General features: G+C 44.0%; 1 protein-coding gene across 7 annotated transcripts in view; it reads right to left on the reverse strand.

Moving 5' to 3' along the window:
* LOC140715310 (cGMP-dependent protein kinase 1) overlaps positions 1-21283 on the reverse strand; it is a 779820-nt gene that overhangs the window by 715620 nt on the left and 42917 nt on the right. For 4 of the 7 annotated variants that reach the window (XM_073027323.1, XM_073027321.1, XM_073027320.1 and 1 more), the window contains exon 1: positions 17426-17989. The exons of 2 other annotated variants lie outside the window; for them this stretch is intronic. In XM_073027323.1, the coding sequence (XP_072883424.1) occupies positions 17426-17736 (311 nt within the window). In that variant the 5' untranslated portion in view covers positions 17737-17989. Of the gene's footprint in view, positions 1-16953; positions 17064-17425; positions 17990-21283 lie in introns of those variants that run through there. One more of the 7 variants, XM_073027325.1, reaches the window with a different exon arrangement.

Here is a 21283-nt window from a genome sequence, read left to right on the forward strand (position 1 = left end):
CACCATTAATTATAGACACTTATAGTATATTATATATGATCCTGGTGCTTTTTTGACATTGACCCTTAGTTAGCCCCATTTATCCTGAGCTCAAAATACAACCTATTCAAGCTTCACCTTTGTCAAGACTCAAGATTGTTTAATGTCATCTCCAGTATACAAGTGTAAAGGAGAAAGAAATTATTCTTACTCCAGATCTGTTGTAGCAAAAAAAAACACAATAAGATAAAGAACACAATAATAAAAAACCAATAAATATAATATACAAGATCGCTTTATAGACATAGATTGACTGTATGTCCATAAAGCGATGCTAGGTACAAGTGTGTTGGTACATAAGGTGACTGACAGGAAATGATAAATTCGTAGTGGTTGGGGGTGTGGAGGGGTGGGTTAGTGGGTGACCGTGTTGATCAGTCTTACTGCTTGGGACATATAACTGTTTTTGGGTCTGGTGGTCCTGGTATGGATGGTAATGGCCTCCTCCCTCAGTCCATGAGCAGGACCCTTCATGATGCTACTGGCCATTTTCCAGCACCTTTCTGTATATATGATCTTGATGGCGGGTGGCTGCGTTGGGCAGTTTTGACAACCCATTAAAGAGTCTTCCTGTGTGCCACAGGGCAGTTTCCATACATGCAGTGATGCGGCTTGTCAGGATGCTCTCCACTGCGCATCAGTATAGATGTGTATAGTCCAGCTCCCTTAGGCCTCCCCAGAAAGTAGAGCTTTCCTGTCTGTCGGATGCATTCTGGGAGCATGACAGGTTGTGTGAGATGTACACTCCCAGGAGTTTGAAACTGCTCACAGTTTCCACTGCTGTGCCCTGATGTAAAGAGAAGTGCGAGTTCTCCTAAAATTGATAATCATCTCTTTTGTCCTGTTGACGTTGAGGAAAGGCTTATTTGATGCCACCAGCCCTCAAGTTCTTTCACCTCCTCTCTGCAAGCTATCTCCTCATTGGTGATGACCGTCGTGTCATTGATGAACTTGACCATGTGATCACTCGGGTGTTTGGCCGTGCAGTCGTGTCTGAGCAGAGTGAACAGCACTCACAGCGCTCAGCATACACTCTGCGGGGCACCCACATTGAGGATGATAGGGAGGGAGGAGTGGTTGTACATCCTGACTATCTGTTGGTTAGGAAGTCCAGCACCCAATTGCACAGTGATATATTTAGACCATGGAGTAGGAGTTTGTTCACCAAGATCTGTGAGACAATGACGTTGAATGCCAAACTAAAATCCAAAGTTAAAGCAAATATAACCAATCTATTCTTATTCCACCTTTCACTTCAAACCTCACTCAGCCATCCAACCATGTTGTACTTGATCACTATCTGGGCAAACAGAATAAAAGTATTGATTGCTACTTAATTAATTCATTGATCTGCCTATTTAAATAAATATTAACTTCCCGAATCCTTCTTTGACAGCAGTTATTTTCCCAATGCTAGTACTGTTTAAAAGGATTTTACACATACAACTATTTAAAATAATACCGATCCAGCTTTGTTGTCAAATTTGCTCTTGCTGCCAATGCAGCTTTTCCTCATTCTTTACATTTATGTAAAGAATACATTAGTTTTCATTTTCTTTCAGAATAATTTTAAGTATCCTTTATTTCATATATTACAGTACATGTACCCAGCACTAAAGCTCTGAGCATTTCCTCTTCACAGTACTTTAAGGACTCCTCTATTAAATGTGATGCTGGCATATTATAATCTTAAAATATCCTCCAACTGTGGTGGTCCAAGTCTAAAAGAGGTACTTCCTCATACTTGGGTAATTTGTCAGTTGAGTTCTAATCCACAGTATAAACTCCAGCAGAGCTAGTCTTCTCAAAGTTAAGATTCACCACATGATTCACTTCATTAAAAAGAGTCAGATATTTTTGCTCTTGTGCCTGTCTGTAACTTATCCACTTTACAACTAGAGATTGAAATTCCCCATCAATATTCTCTCCCCTTCACCAACTACCTTATTGATTTAAATGCACAGTTGCACAGAGTCATTCTCTGCCCTTTAGGTTGGGGTCCACCAGAGTTGAAAGCAGCCCTGTAGTACAGTAGCTCTAATTAAATCCTGCTGGAGCTCGAGTCAATTTGTGCTTGCAAGATTATGTATTTGCAACATCTTCTAATGCACAGTGAATTTGGTCCATCCTGACAGCCAATTATTTGCGGCAACTCTTAAAGAACAAAAATTAATTGAGAAAATAACCAGAATTCCCTTTACTTACTTGGGACAGAAGACTGTTGCCAAACAGTTTCTAACTAGCTCCAGACACATGCACTTGTGTAGCTGTTAGACACTACATCCTATTTAGAACAAATTGTTTTTAAATAGCATCAGTTGTGTGTGTACGGATTCAAAAATCTATGAATTTTGTCACTGATAGTTGGTGAGAAATAAGCAGTAAGACAATTCAGAACCGTTTTGCTCACTGCAGTTGCAAGCATTCGGGCTTGGAGATGCCAGAACTGGCTGGGAGTGAAAACAGAATAATTTCACTACTTCAACAAGTTAGGAACTACGAAGAATTTCAAGGTGTTGACAATCATCTTGAATGTTACAATGAAAATGAACACCTAGAGAATGCAATCATTGAAAGTATTGTATGAAGGCAGTCCATTATCTGCACTAGGTGTCTGCACTGATTTTGTTCATTTACAATCACAAGAACACTCCAGCATACACTAGATGAATTCCTCCATCAATAATTATTAGGAACTAATACACAGTTTTATAGTACTGTAGTAGTATTGATAGTGTTCTAATTTGTTCTGTATTTCATTTAAATACACAAGTTTTTACTTATTATACTTTTTTAATACCTTTTTAATTTCCTTGAAAATCTGGCTAATTGGGTAGTGGCTTAATTGAGCCAAAATGTACTGGTCCCAAAGTGTCCCAATTAACTCGAAACCACTGTATCTGTTTGCAGCATAAGCTGCCTTCTAGTAACAGAACTACTCTGAAGACCTGCACTGGGACCCTTTTCTCTTTATGACACGAGTTATCTATAATCCACTTTCCTTTTCAGTTCCTAGGAGTGGGTTGACAGGTTGGAATCCCAGCATTGTAAACTACAACACAATTTAATCCTCGATAGTAAATTCCAGCAGCATCCATGGTCTACGGCACATCAGTAGTCAACGTTCATGTCTTTGTATTTTATTTTCCATTGCAGCAGAGGTGAACACCTCTGTATGTAAATATGCTCCCGCACTTGACAGAATTTATTAATTCACCCAATTCAGAGATTTTCTTGCTGAACTGCACCTTTGGGATATTTCTTTTATTGGTTTTGCTCTTTCAGTTGAATTTTATATAGGCATATTTCTGATTGCACACCAGTGCCAAATTTCCTTAAAAGGGTATGAACCACAGCAGTTCCAGTCTAGTGCAGGAAAACAAAAGTACTTTCAAAACAAGCTTATTAACCCTTTATTGGATTGTGGGTGGGGCTTTTTAATCTAGTTATTAATAAACAGAAAAATTATAATGTATATTATTTACATAATAACAACATGCTGAACCAATTCTTATAACAAGAAAAATCATAGATAAAACTAGTGCTGCCTAAAAATCAGTTAAATTTTAAATGTTTTAAATATGAAGTAGTTAAGGTGAATACATGCTGAGGTGTTAGATGCATAGAGGTGAACAAGATAAAGACATTAAAGGTGAAATAAAAGGTTATATTAATAAGGTTAACGTGTGCCTTATTATTAGAAAAAAATACCAACTAATTTGTCTGTTTCTGTGCCTGAAAGTCCAAACAATGCCATATAATTTGATGAAAAGGAAGAGCATACTTATAAAATGAACTCATACCATCCAACTCGAAAGTTGGGCATCAACTTGTGCTGAATTTGAATTGAACTGAATCTGAATTGGCTTCACTTCTTACATCTTTCACATACAAGAGGAGTAAAAATCTTCGTTACGTCTCCACTTAAATGTGCAATCATAGTAATTTATAATAAATAGAACAGTCAATGTAACATACAATACACTGAAATCGGCGCAAGTTGATCGGTTTGATCGGTCTGATGGAAGAAGCCATCCCCGAGCCTCTCGGTCCTGGCTTTTATGCTGCGGCACCATTTCCCGCATGGTAGCAGCTGGAATAGATCGTGGTTGGGGTGACTCGGGTCCCCAATGATCCTACGGGCCCTTTTTACACACCTGTCTTTGTAAATGTCCTGAATCATGGGAAGTTCACCACTAGCTGCTAGTTGAAGGTGCCATACACCGAACTTCATAATGAAGCAATGTGTGTTATCAGCTGTAGCTGCTAGACTACAAATAATAAAACCATTATATAAATTGTTGTAAGCTGTTTACTATATTTGCCTTTAATGATATTCAAACAAACATTTCAGGTACTAACATTTACATTTTTGAAATGTATCATGTCCTCTTGTGACAAACTAAACATCTCCTGACAAATTATCAGCAGTATTTCTAGAAACCTTTCTCATTAACACATCAGATAATGCACAGCCTGTGAGATTTAGACCTGCAATTCCACATTGCTGTGTAAACACACTAGAGGATAAGCACAACAGCCACAAAACTGGCCCCAGAAACTGTGATGGGGATGGATGATTAACCCATGTGTATTCATTGCGATGCCCGGCAGTGCATGAACATCACGTTTCCAATATATACTCAGGGACCACTTTATTAGGAACCTCCCGCACCTTATAAAATAGCCAGTAAGTGCATGTTCATGGTCTCTTGCTGCTGCACCCCATCCATTTTAAGCATCCATTCAGGGATGCTCTTCCGTCACTGTTGTAACATGTGGTTATTTGAGTAACTGTCACCTTCCCATCAGCTTCAACCAGTCTGGCCATTCTCCTCTCACCTCTCTCATTAACAAGGCATTTTCATCCACAGAACTGCCGCTCACTGGATCTTATTCAGATTTTTTTGCATCATTCTCTGTAAACTCTATAGAGACTGTTGTGCACGAAAATCCCAGGAGATCACAATTTCTGAGATATTCAAACTACCCCGTCTGGCACCAACAATTATTCCATGGTCAATTTCACTTAGATCACATTTCTTCCACATTCTGATGTTTGGTCTGAACAACAACTGAACCTCTTGACCATGACTGCATGCTTTATACATTGAGATGCTGCCACATGATTGGTTGATTAGGTATTTGCATTAACGAGCAGGTGTACAGGCGTACCTAATAAAATAGCCACTGAGTGCATGTTCATGATCTCTCGCTGCTCCATCCCATACATTCAGGCCACTGAACATAATTCAATAACACTGATGTCCAGTCAATGTTACTTGCACTGTTCAACAGCTAGACACATCCACAAGGAGCTAATGGCATGGGTGGCTAGCTCCTGTCAAAGCTAGACTGTATCTCATGAAGCTGACACACGCAGTAGCTGTAAAAAGTGCTTACAGATGTTTAACTAATGATGTGACTTGGAAAGCATTGAATTTTAAGAGAGAAAGTACTGAAGAGCTCCAACGTGATTGGTTACTTTGCTGTAAGTCATGGTATAACACAGAAATAATGCTTCTTATCTCTACAGAAGGCAAGGCTGGGGCCAGTTACATGCCCAGAAGCAGCAAGGTCAGACAGCTGGAGAAGTCAACACCAGGGGTGGTCCCAGATGCTACATGATGATTAGTGATTTCATATCCATGATCAAGGTCAATGGTTCAACAGTTCCATTTAATAACAGATAACGTATACAGTATACAACCTGAAATTCTTACTCTTCGCAGACATCCACAGAACGAAAGAAAACCCCAAAGAATGAATGACAGAAAAATACATTAGAACCCCAAAAGCACTCCCCCCCCACCCCCACCTGTTCTAGCAGGATGTATCAGCGCCCACCCCCTTCCAAGCAATGTATTTTCAAATACACTGTCCTACCACTGCAGTGAACACCTCAGATACAGCTCACCTGGTATTGTGGTCCTCGCAATCTCACCCAACATTGTTCTGTTCTCACACAATGCTAATAGCCCAATGGCAGTGATATCAACACACCAGCCCCGGCACCCAATCAAATTCCACAACACTCACTGAACTGAATGGAGGAGGTGGCTGTGCCCCTACTGGTAGCAAGGTTAATGAACATTACTGATGAGTCTACGGTCACTGTGTGGCAAAGTCTGTCACTCTCCCCATACCTTATGTCATAAGGTGGGCATTGAGAGCGGTCCCAAATGCAAGACACAGACACTGAAGTACTAGGGACAGGACTAGGTGTGTCAAGAAAGCAAGGGAATTGGGGAAGAGACAACGCTGGACAAGACACAGGCCCTGGACGAGACTAGGATACAGGACCTGGGCTAGGACTAGAGTAGGAAAGCGGGACCTGGAAAAAAAACTAGGAACTTGGAACCTGGACAAGGACTCCGAGCCAGAGACTGGATAGGGACCTGGAACTTGGGTCTTGACTCAGGCTCGGACTCCGGATCTAGGCGAGGATAAGACATGGCAAGGCAACAGGACTGGACGTGGGGGCAGGACGCGGGACTCCAGGGCTGGATGAGGACATGAAGCTCAGACTTGGTCTTGGGAGACAGGAACGCAGAGCCTTGGTCGAGGGAGAACAGGTAGGCAGAGCCTCGGTCGAGGGAGAACAGGAACGCAGAGCCTCGATCGAGGGAGAACAGGAACGCAGAACACAGAGCCGGGACCCCTCCTTGGGAACAGGACATAGGGCCGGGACTCATACACAGAACACAGAGCCGGGACCCCTCCTTGGGAACAGGACATAGGGCCGGGACTCATACACAGAACACAGAGCCGGGACCCTCCTTGGGAACAGGACACAGGGCCGGGACTCATACACAGAACACAGAGCCGGGACCCTCCTTGGGAACAGGACACAGGGCCGGGACTCATACACAGAACACAGAGCCAGGATCCCTCCTTGGGAACAGGACATAGGGCCGGGACTCATACACAGAACACAGAGCCAGGACCCCTCCTTGGGAACAGGACACAGGGCCGGGACTCATACACAGAACACAGAGCCGGGACCCCTCCTTGGGAACAGGACACAGGGCCGGGACTCATACACAGAACACAGAGCCGGGACCCCTCCTTGGGAACAGGACGTAGGGCCGGGACTCATACACAGAACACAGAGCCGGGACACCTCCTTGGGAACAGGACGTAGGGCCGGGACTCATACACAGAACACAGAGCCGGGACCCCTCCTTGGGAACAGGACACAGGGCCGGGACTCATACACAGAACACAGAGCCGGGACCCCTCCTTGGGAACAGGACATAGGGCCGGGACTCATACACAGAACACAGAGCCGGGACCCCTCCTTGGGAACAGGACATAGGGCCGGGACTCATACACAGAACACTGCACACGACGAGGCAGTTCCCAATGCTAGGTAGTGGCAAACGGCCGGACCCACCTGGCGAAGGTGTAGACACAAAGAGAGAGTTCCAAACAATGAAAGATGGTTCCTTATCTGGACTCAGCAAGGCTCCAGTCTTGTTCCAACGGTAGAACTTGACAGCGAGGCTCCAGGCGGGAGGGTAGCAGGTGGGGCTCTAGGCGGGAGGTAGCAGGTGGGTCTTCAGCCAAGGGCTACAGAAAGAAGGGGAAGGGAAGGGAACAGTCCAGCCTCAGGATAACGGCAAAGACAGCCTGGCTTACCCAATGGAGGCAAGGACAGGAAGGGACAGATCCAACCACAGGGTAATGGCAAAAACGGCTTGACTTACCCCACAGAGGTGAGGACGGGATACTGTCGTGACAAACCAGCCACCACACTTGAACCCTGGGCCACTTATATTCCAGCTCCAAAATGAGTATCAGGTGCCTGTGATTAAGCCCAACTGAAACAATGGTCAGCCAGAAGACCCGGAGTCCGAAGTCCACGGACCGGACCATGACACCTTCTGACTTTTACCCTTCGGAGAGGACCACCAGGCACCTCTTATCTGCTCATTTACCCTTTCATACATGTTCCTTTCCCATTTCAGATACAGATCACAAACTGGCCAGTATAATGAAAACATGTTGTCATTCAATTTTATATTTGTAAATGTCGGCTGAGATACTGACTTTCCAGATGTACAGAACAGTGGAGAGCACAGCCTCAGAATAGAGGGGCAGCCCTTTAGGAGAGATTTCTTTAGCCAGAGGATGGTGAATCTGCAGAATTCATTGCCATGGTCGGCTGTGAAGGCCAAATCATTCGGTACATTTAAAGAGGAAGTTGAGAGGTTCTCGGGTGTCAAAGGTTATGGGGAGAAGGCAGGAGAATGGAGTTCAGGTTGATAATAAATCAGCCATGATGGAATGGTGAAGCAGATTCAATGGGCAAACTCTGCTCCTACGTCTTAAGGTCTTATAGCATAGAAGTGGGATGTCCATGTGCTGAGACACCAAACACAAAAGGCCAGGAATAAGAGCAAAGGCATACATACCTCCTCAGCAAACGTGAGCCCACATAGTGTATCCATTACAGAGAACTTTAGTGATAACATTGATAGAGTACATGGAATTCTGACAGGGAATCAGATGGAAATTTTCAGGTATATCGAGAAGCCTGCTTGAAAACTTTTCAACATCTCAGAGCATAAAGGGATCCATTAACATGAACAATGAAACACAAAGTGAAATGTGCCATTTATGTCAATAACCAACGCAAGCCAGGGATGTGCTGGGGGCAGCCCTCGAGTGTCGCCACACATTCTGGTGCCAACAAAGCATGTCCACAATGCTCAGCAGAACAATGAAGAACACAACATAACTGAACACAACAAGCAACAAAACAACAACAGCAAAACAAGCCTCTTCCTTTCTCTCACCCACCAACTCTAAGACAAGCCTCCAGCCTCCAATCTTCAGGGTTCAACTTCCGGACTACTGATCAACTACTGGGCTCCAATCTTCAGTATCAACAACCCCTCCCCCACCCACCACCCCCCAGACAAGCTGATGACCAGATCCCGTGCCTCCTGTTCACATGGACAGCCAACGCTGGGAACACCAACTGAGACAGCTTTCCTTAGTCACCCGTCCACATTGGTACGGAGACTCCCAAACTTTTCTTTTCTCTGTTTCACATCAAATAAAAGTGCTTATCTGACTCCCCTTTTTCTCTCTATCTATAAATAGTGAATAGTTGTTATAGTTGCACTCACTCTCTTAACTTTCCCAAGTCCCATTAGTGATGCCCTACCCCGTCCAGGCAATTAAAAAAATGAGAATTGTTGTTAACTACATTCAGCTATTGCTTGTTGACTGCGGCTCCTGTATTTGGGAGTTCTGAGCTTTTCTTGACATAATATGTACTTCAAGAGTAACAGCATATATTTAGCTAATAACTTGTCTCAGGTTTTCAGGTCATCACCACCTGTGTTGAACACAGGAGCAGAATATACTCAGCAAGTGGCAACTTCCTTATTGAAAGACACGGTCAGTGAATATAGGTAGTAACATCTTCTCACTACCAAAGCAGGTATACCTCAAATATATGTGCTTAGCCCACAGCTCTACTGTCTCTGCCCTTATGGCTATGTAGCTACACATAGCTGAAATGCCAGCTAGAAATTTGCCAGTGCCACCACAGCTGTTGGTTGAATCACAAATAGTTATGAGGAGGCTTACAGGAGTGAGGAAGATCATGCTGGTTGAGTGGTGTTGAAAAAACAACTTTATACTCAACATCTGCAAGACCAAGGAACTGATTGCACATTTCAAGAAGAGGGAGTTGGAAGAATTCACACCAGACCTCATCGAGGGGTCAGCAGTATGAAAGGCGAGCAACTTCAAGCTTTTGGGTGTCAGGAATTCAATGGTCACCAGATATTTTGACTGGTTGCATCACAGCCCGGTATGGACTCTCAATGCACAGGATCACAAGAAGCTGTAGAGGTTATAGGCTAAGCTAGCTGCATCAGAGGCACAACCCTCCCTACCATCGAGGACATCTTCAGAGGTGTTGCCTCAAGAAGGCGGCATCCATCATTAAGGACCCTCACCATCCAGAACATTACTACCGTCATTGAGGTATTACCGGAGCCTGAAGACCCACACTCAATGATTTAGGAACAGCCTCTTTCCCTCTGCCACCAAAACTGGTCCATTAACCCATGAACAGTACCTCGTTATTCCATATTCTTGCACTATTCATTTCTGCTAGTGACCGTCATTCTAAAGGTGTAAGGAGGAAGAAATATTTTTGGAACCTGAAACCCCTTTGGTGATTACAGAAAGTGAAAACAAGTTTAGATCCTCAGGGTACAATTTTCTTCCACTCTCCTCAGAGTTGGAAGCAATGAAGGACAAATGTTATATGAAAGTGCAATATTGCTTTACCAATGGAAAAACAAAATAAACCTTGCACTGGTACTAATGCTTCTTGAAAAAAAAGTTAATTTAGAATTCAGAATTTTCTGAGATCAAAGCAGATATTTTTTCAAATAACAATCATGACCTTCTAATAAGAACATAAGAAATAGAAGCAGCAGTAGGCCATCTGGCCCATCGAGCCTGCCCCACCATTCAATAAGATCATGGCTGATCTGTCTGTAAACTCAGCTCCATCCACCTGCCTTTACCCCATTCCCTTACTCTGTAAAAACTGTAATTCTTCTTTAAATATATTTAGTGAAGAAACCTCAAATGCTTCCCTGGGCAGAGAATTCCACAGATTCACTACTCTCTGGGAGAAACAGTTTCTCCTCATCTCCATCCTAAATCTTCTCCCCTGAATCTTGAGGCAATGTCCCCTAGTTGTAGTCTCACCTACCAATGGAAACAACTGTCCTACTTCTATCTTATCTATCCCTTTTAAAATGTTGTATGTTTCCGTAAGATCTCCTCTCATTCTTCCGAACTCCAGAGTATAGTGCCAGGCGACTCAATCTCTCACTGTAGGTTAACCCTTTCACCCCTGGAATAAAGTAAAACCTAAAGGATTGTCTCTGAAGCCTGGTGTAAACCCAAAAGACTTTAGATTTCAGCCAGAGTCATCAGCACAGAAACCCAATCCCTCCATGCCAACCAAGATGCCCATGTGCCTATGTTTGACCCATATCCTTCCAAATCTTTTCCATCCATGTACCAGTCCAAATGTCTTCTAAGTGGTAATATCATACCTGCCTCAACCACTTCCTCTGGCAGTCTGTTCCATATATGTACCCCACCCTTGAGAAAATATTGCCACTGAAATTCCTTTAAACCTACACGCTCTAGTACTTGATTCACTAGCCCGGGGGTGGGGGGGGGGGGGCAAAGTCATTTATCAGCAGACAATGAGTTTTATTAGATCAGCAGTATTGCTCAAATTCTCAGAACGTACTGTGGTATATCACACTGATCTGTATCTTTTAAAAAAGCCATTAAAATCTGTTGGATCACATGCCTGCCGTCTTAAAAGAAAATTGACAACCACTGTTAAAGCAAAGAATAAGAAATTCAAAGGACACCATATTTTGTTATGTTCAAGAGACCAGTGATCAGACAGAATGGTGACTAAAGCAAATGCAGTAAATCTAGTTGCATCCAAAAGAAGAAAATATTTGTCAGGAATAATAAGCAAATGAACTCCAAGGAAGCTACAGGAAAAATGAAGGGCAAACACGAGGAAATCTGCAGATGCTGGAAATTCAAACAACACACACAAAATGCTGGTAGAACACAGCAGGCTAGGCAGCATCTATAGGGAGAAGCGATGTTGACGTTTCGGGCCGAGACCCTTCGTCAGGACTAACCGAAAGGAAAGATAGTAAGAGATTTGAAAGTAGTGGGGGGAGGGGAAATGCGAAATGATAGGAGTAGACCGGAGGGGGTGGGATGAAGCTAAGGTGATTGGCGAAAGTGATACAGAGCTGGAGAAGGTAAAGGATCATGGGACGGGAAGCCTCAGGAGAAAGGGGGGGGGAGCACCAGAGGGAGATGGAGAACAGGCAAACAACTAAATATGTCAGGGATGGGGTAAGAAAGGGAGGAGGGGCATTAACGGAAGTTAGAGAAGTCAATGTTCATGCCATCAGGTTGGAGGCTACCCAGCCGGTATATAAAGTGTTGTTCCTCCAACCTGAGTTTGGATTCATTTTGACAATAGAGGAGGCCATGGATAGACATATCAGAATGGGAATGGGACGTGGAATTAAAATGTGTGGCCACTGGGAGATCCTGCTGTTTCTGGCGGACCGAGCGTAGGTGTTCCACGAAACGGTCTCCCAGTCTGCATCGGGTCTCGCCAATATATAAAAGGCCACACCGGGAGCACCGGACGCAGTATACCACACCAGCCAACTCACAGGTGAAGTGTCGCCTCACCTGGAAGGACTGTCTGGGGCCCTGAATGGTGGTGAGGGAGGAACAACATTATCCAACATATAATTCTCTGTAACTTCCGCCACCTCCAACGGGATCCCACTATCAAACACATTTTTCCCTCCCGTCCTCTTTCTGCTTTTCGCAGGGATCGCTCCCTACTCGACTCCCTTGTCCACTCGTCCCCCCCATCCCTTCTCACCGATCTCCCTCCTGGCACTTATCCTTGTAAACGGAACAACCATTCAGGGCCCCAGACAGTCCTTCCAGGTGAGGCGACAATTCACCTGTGAGTCGGCTGGTGCGGTATACTGCGTCCGGTGCTCCCGGTGTGGCCTTTTATATATTGACGAGACCTGACACAGACTGGGTGACCGTTTCGTGGAACACCTACGCTCGGTCCACCAGAAAAAGCAGGATCTCCCAGTGGCCACACATTTTAATTCCACATCCCATTCCCATTCTGATATGTCTATCCATGGCCTCCTCTATTGTCAAAATGAATCCAAACTCAGGTTGGAGGAACAACACCTTATATACCGGCTGGGTAGCCTCCAACCTGATGGCATGAATATTGACCTCTCTAACTTCCGTTAATGCCCCTCCTCCCCTTCTTACCCCATCCCTGACATATTTAGTTGTTTGCCTGTTCTCCATCTCCCTCTGGTGCTCCCCCCTCCCTCCTTTCTTTCTCCTGAGGCCTCCCGTCCCATGATCCTTTACCTTCTCCAGCTCTGTGGCACTTTCACCAATCACCTTTCCAGCTCTTAGCTTCATCCCACCCCCTCCGGTCTTCTCCTATCATTTCGCATTTCCCCCTCCCCCCTCTACTTTCAAATCTCTTACTATCTTTCCTTTCGGTTAGTCCTGACTAAGGGTCTCGGCCCGAAACGTTGACATCGCTTCTCCCTATTGATGCTGCCTAGCCTGCTGTGTTCTACCAGGAAAAATGAAGGGATATTTTAGATGGAACTCTAAGCATCGTCTTGCCATTAATGACAGCAAACAGAAATGCAGAAGCTTTGAAAAAGAGGCGATGATAATGATTCTGATGCAGAGCAGTGTAAACTCTGGTCATGGAGTGTAATCCAGTTTAGATGCAGATTCCTTTCAGTATGCAATATTGAATAGTCCACGCACTTCAAGTGCAAGAAACGTTGGCTAGGTAAACTCTACCTCATTGCCTTCAACGTGCAGACTGGAGATGATACTCTTTGACAAGGTATTTGGTCCTAGGAATTGAACTTTATATCAGATTACCCAATTCAATATTGCCAATGTTCTGAGAATTTTCTCTGCTCAAATTCCGCCTTGCAGCATGTCATGTATTTAAACAATTGAATAAATTTGGAATGAATTATGTATCCCTCAGTATATGGATTATCACATAGAACAAACACTAATTTGGAATTGTACCCATAGATTAATTGGTGAGGACTGTATTTTCAATTTGCCAGAAAATGCTTCATCATATAATCTGCCAGGACAGTTGACAGTGTATGATCATCCTCACGATCAGCCAACAATTTAATGTACCAGATAAATCACAGCATGGTTCCTTCCATGAAAGTGTGTTGTTTTTCAGCAGCAGTACATTGCAATACAATAAGAGCTCAATAATAAGAGCCACTGAACAATGCACCACATGCTATTGTAAGTATTCAATGACAAACAATTTCAACAAGATAGTTGAATAATATATAAACTAAGGAGATAAAGGCAGGAGAAATGTTGTGATCTTACATTGGAAGGACCCAAGATTAATACTTCTGCACTAATGAACCAGATCTAGATCTCAGAGTCATAATTCAAAAAAACAACAATTACCCTCTTTTATGATAGGTACAATTGATAAGATAATGTAAGTATAAGACTAAAAAGTAAGTTACTCCAAATATTACAGAAAAATGCATAAAGATGGTCTTGACACAACAGTAATGTTCTTAACAGTAATGGAATCGAATTGGCTAAGTTCAGAGATACCTAAATGAATGTCAATACAGTTCTCAAAGGAGCCATAACAACAAGATTTTATGGAAGGAACCATGCTGTGATTTATCTGGTACGTTAAATTGTTGGCTGATCGTGAGGATGATCATACACTGTCAACTGTCCTGGCAGATTATATGATGAAGCATTTTCTGGCAAGTGGAAAATATAGTCTTCACCAATTAATATAAGGGTACAATTCCAAACTAGTGTCTGTTCTGTGTGATAATCCACGCACTCATCATTCCAGATTTATTCAAGTGTTTAAAATGTACTTACATTCAGCAAGGCAGAATTTTAGTAGAGAAAATCCTCACAGCACTGAAGACACTGAATTACGCAATATGATATAAATTTCAATTCACAGGACTGGATACCTTATCAAAGAGGATCATTGGGAGTGAGGAGGCATCAGGATGTGATGGCAAGATAGCATTTCCCAACCATTGCAATTAAAGTGTTGCGTTTCAATCCTCGTGCAAACTCCACCACCAAGCAGCTAGCAAAAATAAAGGATGCGCCCTCTTGATTGTTTACTGAAGTCAGAGATTCTGTTTTCTTATATTTATATTATCTTATCAATTGTACCTATCATAAAAGAGGGTAATTGTCGTTTTTTTGAATTATGACTCTGAGATCTAGATCTGGTTCATCCTATGGGCATTTGGAGAAAGGCACACCAGCTCACACAAGCTCTTCTTGGAACAATCCCAGCCTATTAGTTGCAACCAATCACTTTGACAGCACAAGCTGAAATCATGTTTTCCACGACAAGAAAAATTAATCAGAATCAGAATTCATATCACTGGCAAATGTTGTGAAACTTGTTGTTTTGCAGCAGCAGTACACTGCAATAGTAATAAAAATTATAAATTAGAAAAAGTACATATAAAAGATATAAATATGTGCCACAAAAAGGAAGGGGAAAAAAACTAAGTGTTTGGGGGTCAAAGGTTGAAATGCCTACAAGACTACTAAGGAATCTCCGGAGATTAAGATGAATTGCTTGGATATGACTGGGAACAACCCACAGTCATTCACATTTCCTTGGTTTATTCGTTATGTACAAAACTACAGTGATGGCAGAGGTGCTTGATTTGATTAAGACACAGCTTCACCTGTGCCTGAGTCGACTCCTTATCCAATAACACCTTCATCAGACTGACTGCGGTGACTCAGGAAGACACCTCGTCAAGGCCAATGAGAGGTGAGCAATGGATTCACCTTGCTGGCAACACCTCTGTCAGTAAATTTCAGAAATCCATCAATGGTTGAAGTTTAACTATACCGAGCCCTCTAGGAGCAGCCAAAGTTCAACGATCAATATGCCTCAGCTCTGCAGCTGATAAAACACAGGTGAAAACTCACATTGATTATTTTTTTTAAATCATATACACATCAAAACATAGTGAAATGTGCCGTTTGTGTTAACCACCAACACAACTAAAAGATGTGCCGGCAGCACAGCACCAAGACAGCATGTCCACAATGCTCAGCAGAACAACACATTACGTTCCTCAAGAGAGAGGGGTGATGAGCTCCGGAGAAGGAAGTCCCAACCAAACAAAAAGATGAGAAAAAAGTCTTAAGAATGAAAATGGGAAGGGCAGATTCCAGGGTTTATCATCAAGCTGAAGAATTCCGGCTCCTCACACGGATGAGCATGTGCTGATGCACAGACATCCAGAGTAGGTAAGAGGAGCTGAAGAGGTAGAAGAGGCTGCAGCACACAGGCAATCATCGGATAGAATATGACTTGAGCTGGGCCTCCATTGCTGTTTCACAATTACAGCTTTGATTTACTGGTGACACTGTCTCTCTCTTTGAGGGCTGTTCACTTGTTACCCTGTTAAACTTTTGCATCAAATCAACAGCCCATCAGCCCCAGTGAAAAAAAAGCCAATCTAAACCAGGCGCTTCAACTAATAAATTTTCAATTGCAGCTGTCAAGCATCTTACCCAGACGTGCTGGTATCGCTACAGTGCAGGCATTACTTGGGAACGGCTGTGAAGACCCTTTCAAATCTTTCTAAAGCAAATTTGCTAATAAATTGCTGAGTGTTGAGTAAATGCCAGCCTGTTCCATTCCCTTCTGGTGATACTTGGGCTCTAGACCGGACAGTTGAGGTTGCTGAGTGCAGTGGGTCAGTGTGGGGTGTGGGCTGAAGGAAGAGTTCACTACTACTGGAGAGAAATAAAAGATACTATCCAGATGAAACCTTTGCTGGTGGTTTCCTGTCAACCCCAGCCACACACTTGCTGATTCACCCACTGGCACAGTCACTCTGGTAGGCATTGTGAAATACTCAGTACCTTCACTCAGAGTAACTCGCTCCCTTGCTCCCAGTAAGCCAGATCTCCCACAATAGATCCTCACACTAGCTCCCTTCCAGTGAATCCTCGCCCACTGTTATTCAGGATGGACCCTAACCCTCACACTGGATCACCTGATCTCTCAGAATAGATCCCTATACTAGTTCTGTTTCCTAGCGTATCCTCACACTCACTTGATGATACAGTCTTTTACTGTGGATGATCGCACATTGGATCCCTCTCTCTCTTAATCTGGTTACCCACCCGCACTCTTGCATTCGACCATGGCACTGGATTACCGCGCACATTCTAATAGTGGATCCTCGTACTCACCCTCGACACTGACACTTCCTTACTCCTAGTCACTCACGCTGGATTACTAGCCCAACTCACGCTCGCCCATTATTCATTCCCAGATTTCCGGCCACTTTCATCGAATTGTCGCACTCAATTGTCTCAACCGCTAAGAACTCTCATGACCCCTCAGCCGTGTACCCACACCTATCGCCATCGTTACTGTGCGCTCTGTCTAGCTCCCGTCCCTGGCATCCGTTTGCTTTCACCGTCCTGACATTTTACTCGGAACGGCGATTTAAGAAACGTGCAGGGTCTCGAGTGTGCTCCACGCTGACAGAATCCGGCGCTCCGGTTTAACACGGCAATAGTAACGATTACACAAACATCACTGTCTGCTGAGAGGTAGATTAACCCTGGAGTGACCGGACGAAGGAACGCAGCCAGCAGCTGCCCCGTGACAGAAGTAAGGTGAAGGTGTGCAAACAGGGAAGTATTTTTGTTTGCTTACTGTGGACTTTTCTGGTAGGAGGGCAGAGTAACGTGGTTGAGATCCTGGATGTCGAAGGCGGTGGGCTCGGCGGAGATGGCCTGCCGTTTGGTCCGTTGCTGTTCCTGCAGACAGCTCGGGGTTTGGTTCGGCGCTTGCTTACTGGCGGGTTTAATGACAGACCGGTACTTGTCCAGCTCGTTCTGCAGCCTCTGGATCAGGTCGTCCTTCTGATCCAGCTCCAGCTCCAGCTCGTCGATCAGGGCGTCCCGCTGCCTCAGCTCCTCGATCTTCTCTTGCAAGGCGTACTGCAGATCCCGCAGCGTACCCATGGTAGTCCGAGAGCGAGCCGCCCAACTTTCCAAAGTCTCCCTGACTTTGGCCGAACTTCACGGGAAGGTAGAGGGAGAGCTGAGGGAATCTGCCCGACTCCGGGGCGTGCCTCGACGCTGCCTTCTTATTGGCGAGAAGACAACAATGAGATGTCCCAGGACAAAACTTTGGCCCGGGAGCCAGCCGGGTTGTGCTGATCGTTCTCCGGAAATCCTCTGACTGAAGCCGAGACCGGGAACATTCCGCGCTCTCTCTGCCTTACGTCAAAGCGAAATGCAAACAGCAAGCGTGGCGCCTACAGGCTCACGCAGTGCCATGCAAGCCAACTTTTGCACTTTCATCTCCATCTTCTCCCCTTGTCAGTGATCCAGTTAACGCTTCCACCTTTTCTATTGAATAGCTGCAATGCTTTTTTCCTTAGCAAAGTGCGCTGCCCACACGCACCCTTCAGAGAAAGGCTCCCGTAGTCCGTCGGAATGATGGAAGCGTCACAGGTACCTGTAGACTGAGTTCTCGAAAGGTTCAATTTAAGACATAGATGTTTGGGATTCTCCAAACTAATAACTTCGCTGAACTTTGTTCATCCAAGCCAGTTTAGATACGTCCATGCAATTATTAAACTTCTGTGCGCTACAAAACGGGGCAATGTAAATTATATAGGTCTCAATGTATCGATTCACTTAGGAAAACTGCACTGTAAACGACTAGATAAGATCTAGTATGGTTTTTGAACCAATGTCAAAGTGGCCAAATCAAATCGGTTTAACATGGCGTAATTTAGAAGGAAAGCAAAAAGCCACTTGATTATACAGGTTAAACATCGAATCAGGACATGGAATCAACTTTATTACCTCGCCATGAAATATAAGACGTAATATCATAATCTATTGGGTTTATGGGTTAATGATCTGATTGCCCTTTCAATTAAATGTTTTACAATTTCACCGACAAATCCTGTTTGCAGCCTCCTCTCGACTCGCGATGCAGCGAGTTCATTCCTTCAATGTCCACGGTGCATATCTACTTTTAACCCTGTCTTTGGGGCATTTTTTCAACTTTAAAACCCTTTAGTGGGCTCTCCAGTTAGAACTTTTACACCAAACGAGGTTATAATTCTTGGGAAGACAACTGAATGTGACATGGTCGGTTGCAGGTAAGGAACCCTCCGTGAAGTGACTTCAGCCCTTGAGCAGCGCTACCAGTTCCCAAAAAAAGAGTCAAGAGCGCCGACTACTGCACACACGCGGGAGTATTTTCGGTTAGGAGCTCAGGAAGTTTCGGAGAACTCCTTGATTCAAATCACCCTGACCTCCAGGATAGAAACAGGTCCTTCGTCCAACCGCATCTATTCCCACTATGGTGACTACCTGTACTAATCCCACCTCCCTGCATTCATTCCATTTCTTTCTAAGCCTTACTCATTTAGGTACGTGTCCAGTTGTCTCTGAAATATTAAATCAGAATTAAGTTTATTACCATTGATATATATTGTGAAATTTATTATTTTGCTGCAGCATTTCAGTGCAATACACAAAATACACTATTCATTATATACAACACACACACACACACACAAATTTTATTGTCACAAGGTGCGTAGTAAGGGTGGACCCAAATGCAGGACACAAACACCTTTTTGTAGTGTTACGAATGTGCCGCAACTCTGAGGGGCCATAGGGTACAAAGTCGCCCCCTCCTTTTTGAGAATCGCAAGATCGCTATTAATTCGGGTCGGGACCCAGGAAATGAGAGAGAATCCACAAGGTTTTGGAATGTGTCCTGGCCTCAGCGAGACAAAGCCCCGGATAACGGCCATTGTCTTTGGAGACGGAATTGTGTATTGAGTACTGTACTATTCATTGAAGCCCTCAGGGGACGACCAGAGTGGGCTGGTTGAGGGATTGCATCATCCCAACCTGATTGACATCTGAGACCCCGTGAGTAAGGATAAAAGAGGGTCTGGGGAACAACCCCTTTAGACACACCAGGAGAAACGTACGAGACCGGTGGGGGCTTGTGTGTGTGTCCATCCTTGCCTGGATGACAAGTCCTCCACGGAACAGCCTCACTAAAGGACGAATACGGATCGAGATCAGATAAAAGAAAGCCGGCAAGTTTCTTTTCTCAAAATCTCTCTCTCTCCAACAATTGAAAACCCAGCGGTCCCCAAAGGCTGAAGCCTGTATGAACTGAAACGAACTTTATATTTCCATCAGACAATTCATTATCCCCTAGACAACGATAGAGCTTATTTCTTATTGATTATTATTATACCCGCACTTTTAGATTTAGTATTGACGACGTATATTATCTGTATGTTTGCATTGATATTATTTTTGTGTATTTTTACTAATAAATACTGTTAAAAATAGTACCATCAGACTTCAACGGACCTCTCTATCTTTGCTGGTAAGTGACGCAGTTACGGGGTTCGTAACAAAGTGGGATCTCGTCTCGGGATTTGATCCCCAAATTGGAGGACCAGTGAATCGGGCTTGTAAGTCCAAACTTGGATCTGGTTGCACGGGTAGCCAGACGGGAAACTAGCAAAGATGGACGTGGATGAATTTATAGAAAACCCAACTCTGGAGGCGCTAGAGGCAGCCACAAAGTCGTAATTGATAAATCTTGCGAAAGGACTAAACCTCGCAGAGGTGAGGTTGTCGATGAAAAAGCGGGAGGTGCGGAGGGCCATAACTCAGTATTATATTGTGAAGAATGTGTTTTCGGCTGAGGTATTGGAAAATATCCCTGAAAAGGTACCAGCTAGTGGGACGGCTCAGTTAGAGTTGGAGAAATTAAGGTTGGAACATGAAATTAAGTTAAAGCGCTGGAAGCAGCTGAAAAGGAAAAAGAAAGGGCTGAAAAAGAAAAAGAAAGAGCTGTAAAGGAAAAGGGAAAAGAGCAGGAAAGAGCCGAAAAACAAAGGGAGCATGAAATTCAGCTAAAACAGCTGGAAGCAGCTGAAAAAGAGAAGGAGAGAGCCGAGAAGGAGAGAGAGTATGAGCAGAAGGAGAAACAGAGGCAACATGACTTGGACATGGAGAAGTTAAGGCAAGAGCAAAGAGCTCAAGGGCCAGACCGAGAGGAGCGGTTTTATGTTAGTCGGGAGTTTAGGTTAGTACCTCCGTTCGAGGAGACGGATGTTGATAGTTATTTCTTGCATTTTGAAAAGGTGGCAGTGAGTCAGAAGTGGCCCAAAGAGCAGTGGGTGGCGTTGTTACAAAGTGTGTTAAAAGGGAAGGCACAATGGGCATATGTGGCATTGTCTATGGAGGAGGAGGAGTCTGAGAATTATGAGAAAGTAAAGGAGGCCATTCTTCGGACCTATGAATTGGTACCTGAGACCTATAGACAAAAGTTCAGAAATGTAAAGAAAGGGTGGAATCAGACGTATGCAGAGTTTGCCTATGAGAAGGGTGTGCTCTTAGATTGTTGGTGTGCAGCAGAAATAGTGGAAGAAGATTTTTGGCGTCTCAGGGAGTTAATTCTGATTGAGGAATTTAAAGGTTGTGTTTCGAATGATATCCGGATGTATTTGAATGA

This window comes from Hemitrygon akajei, chromosome 23, assembly GCF_048418815.1.
Source record: "Hemitrygon akajei chromosome 23, sHemAka1.3, whole genome shotgun sequence".
Lineage (NCBI taxonomy): Eukaryota > Metazoa > Chordata > Chondrichthyes > Myliobatiformes > Dasyatidae > Hemitrygon > Hemitrygon akajei.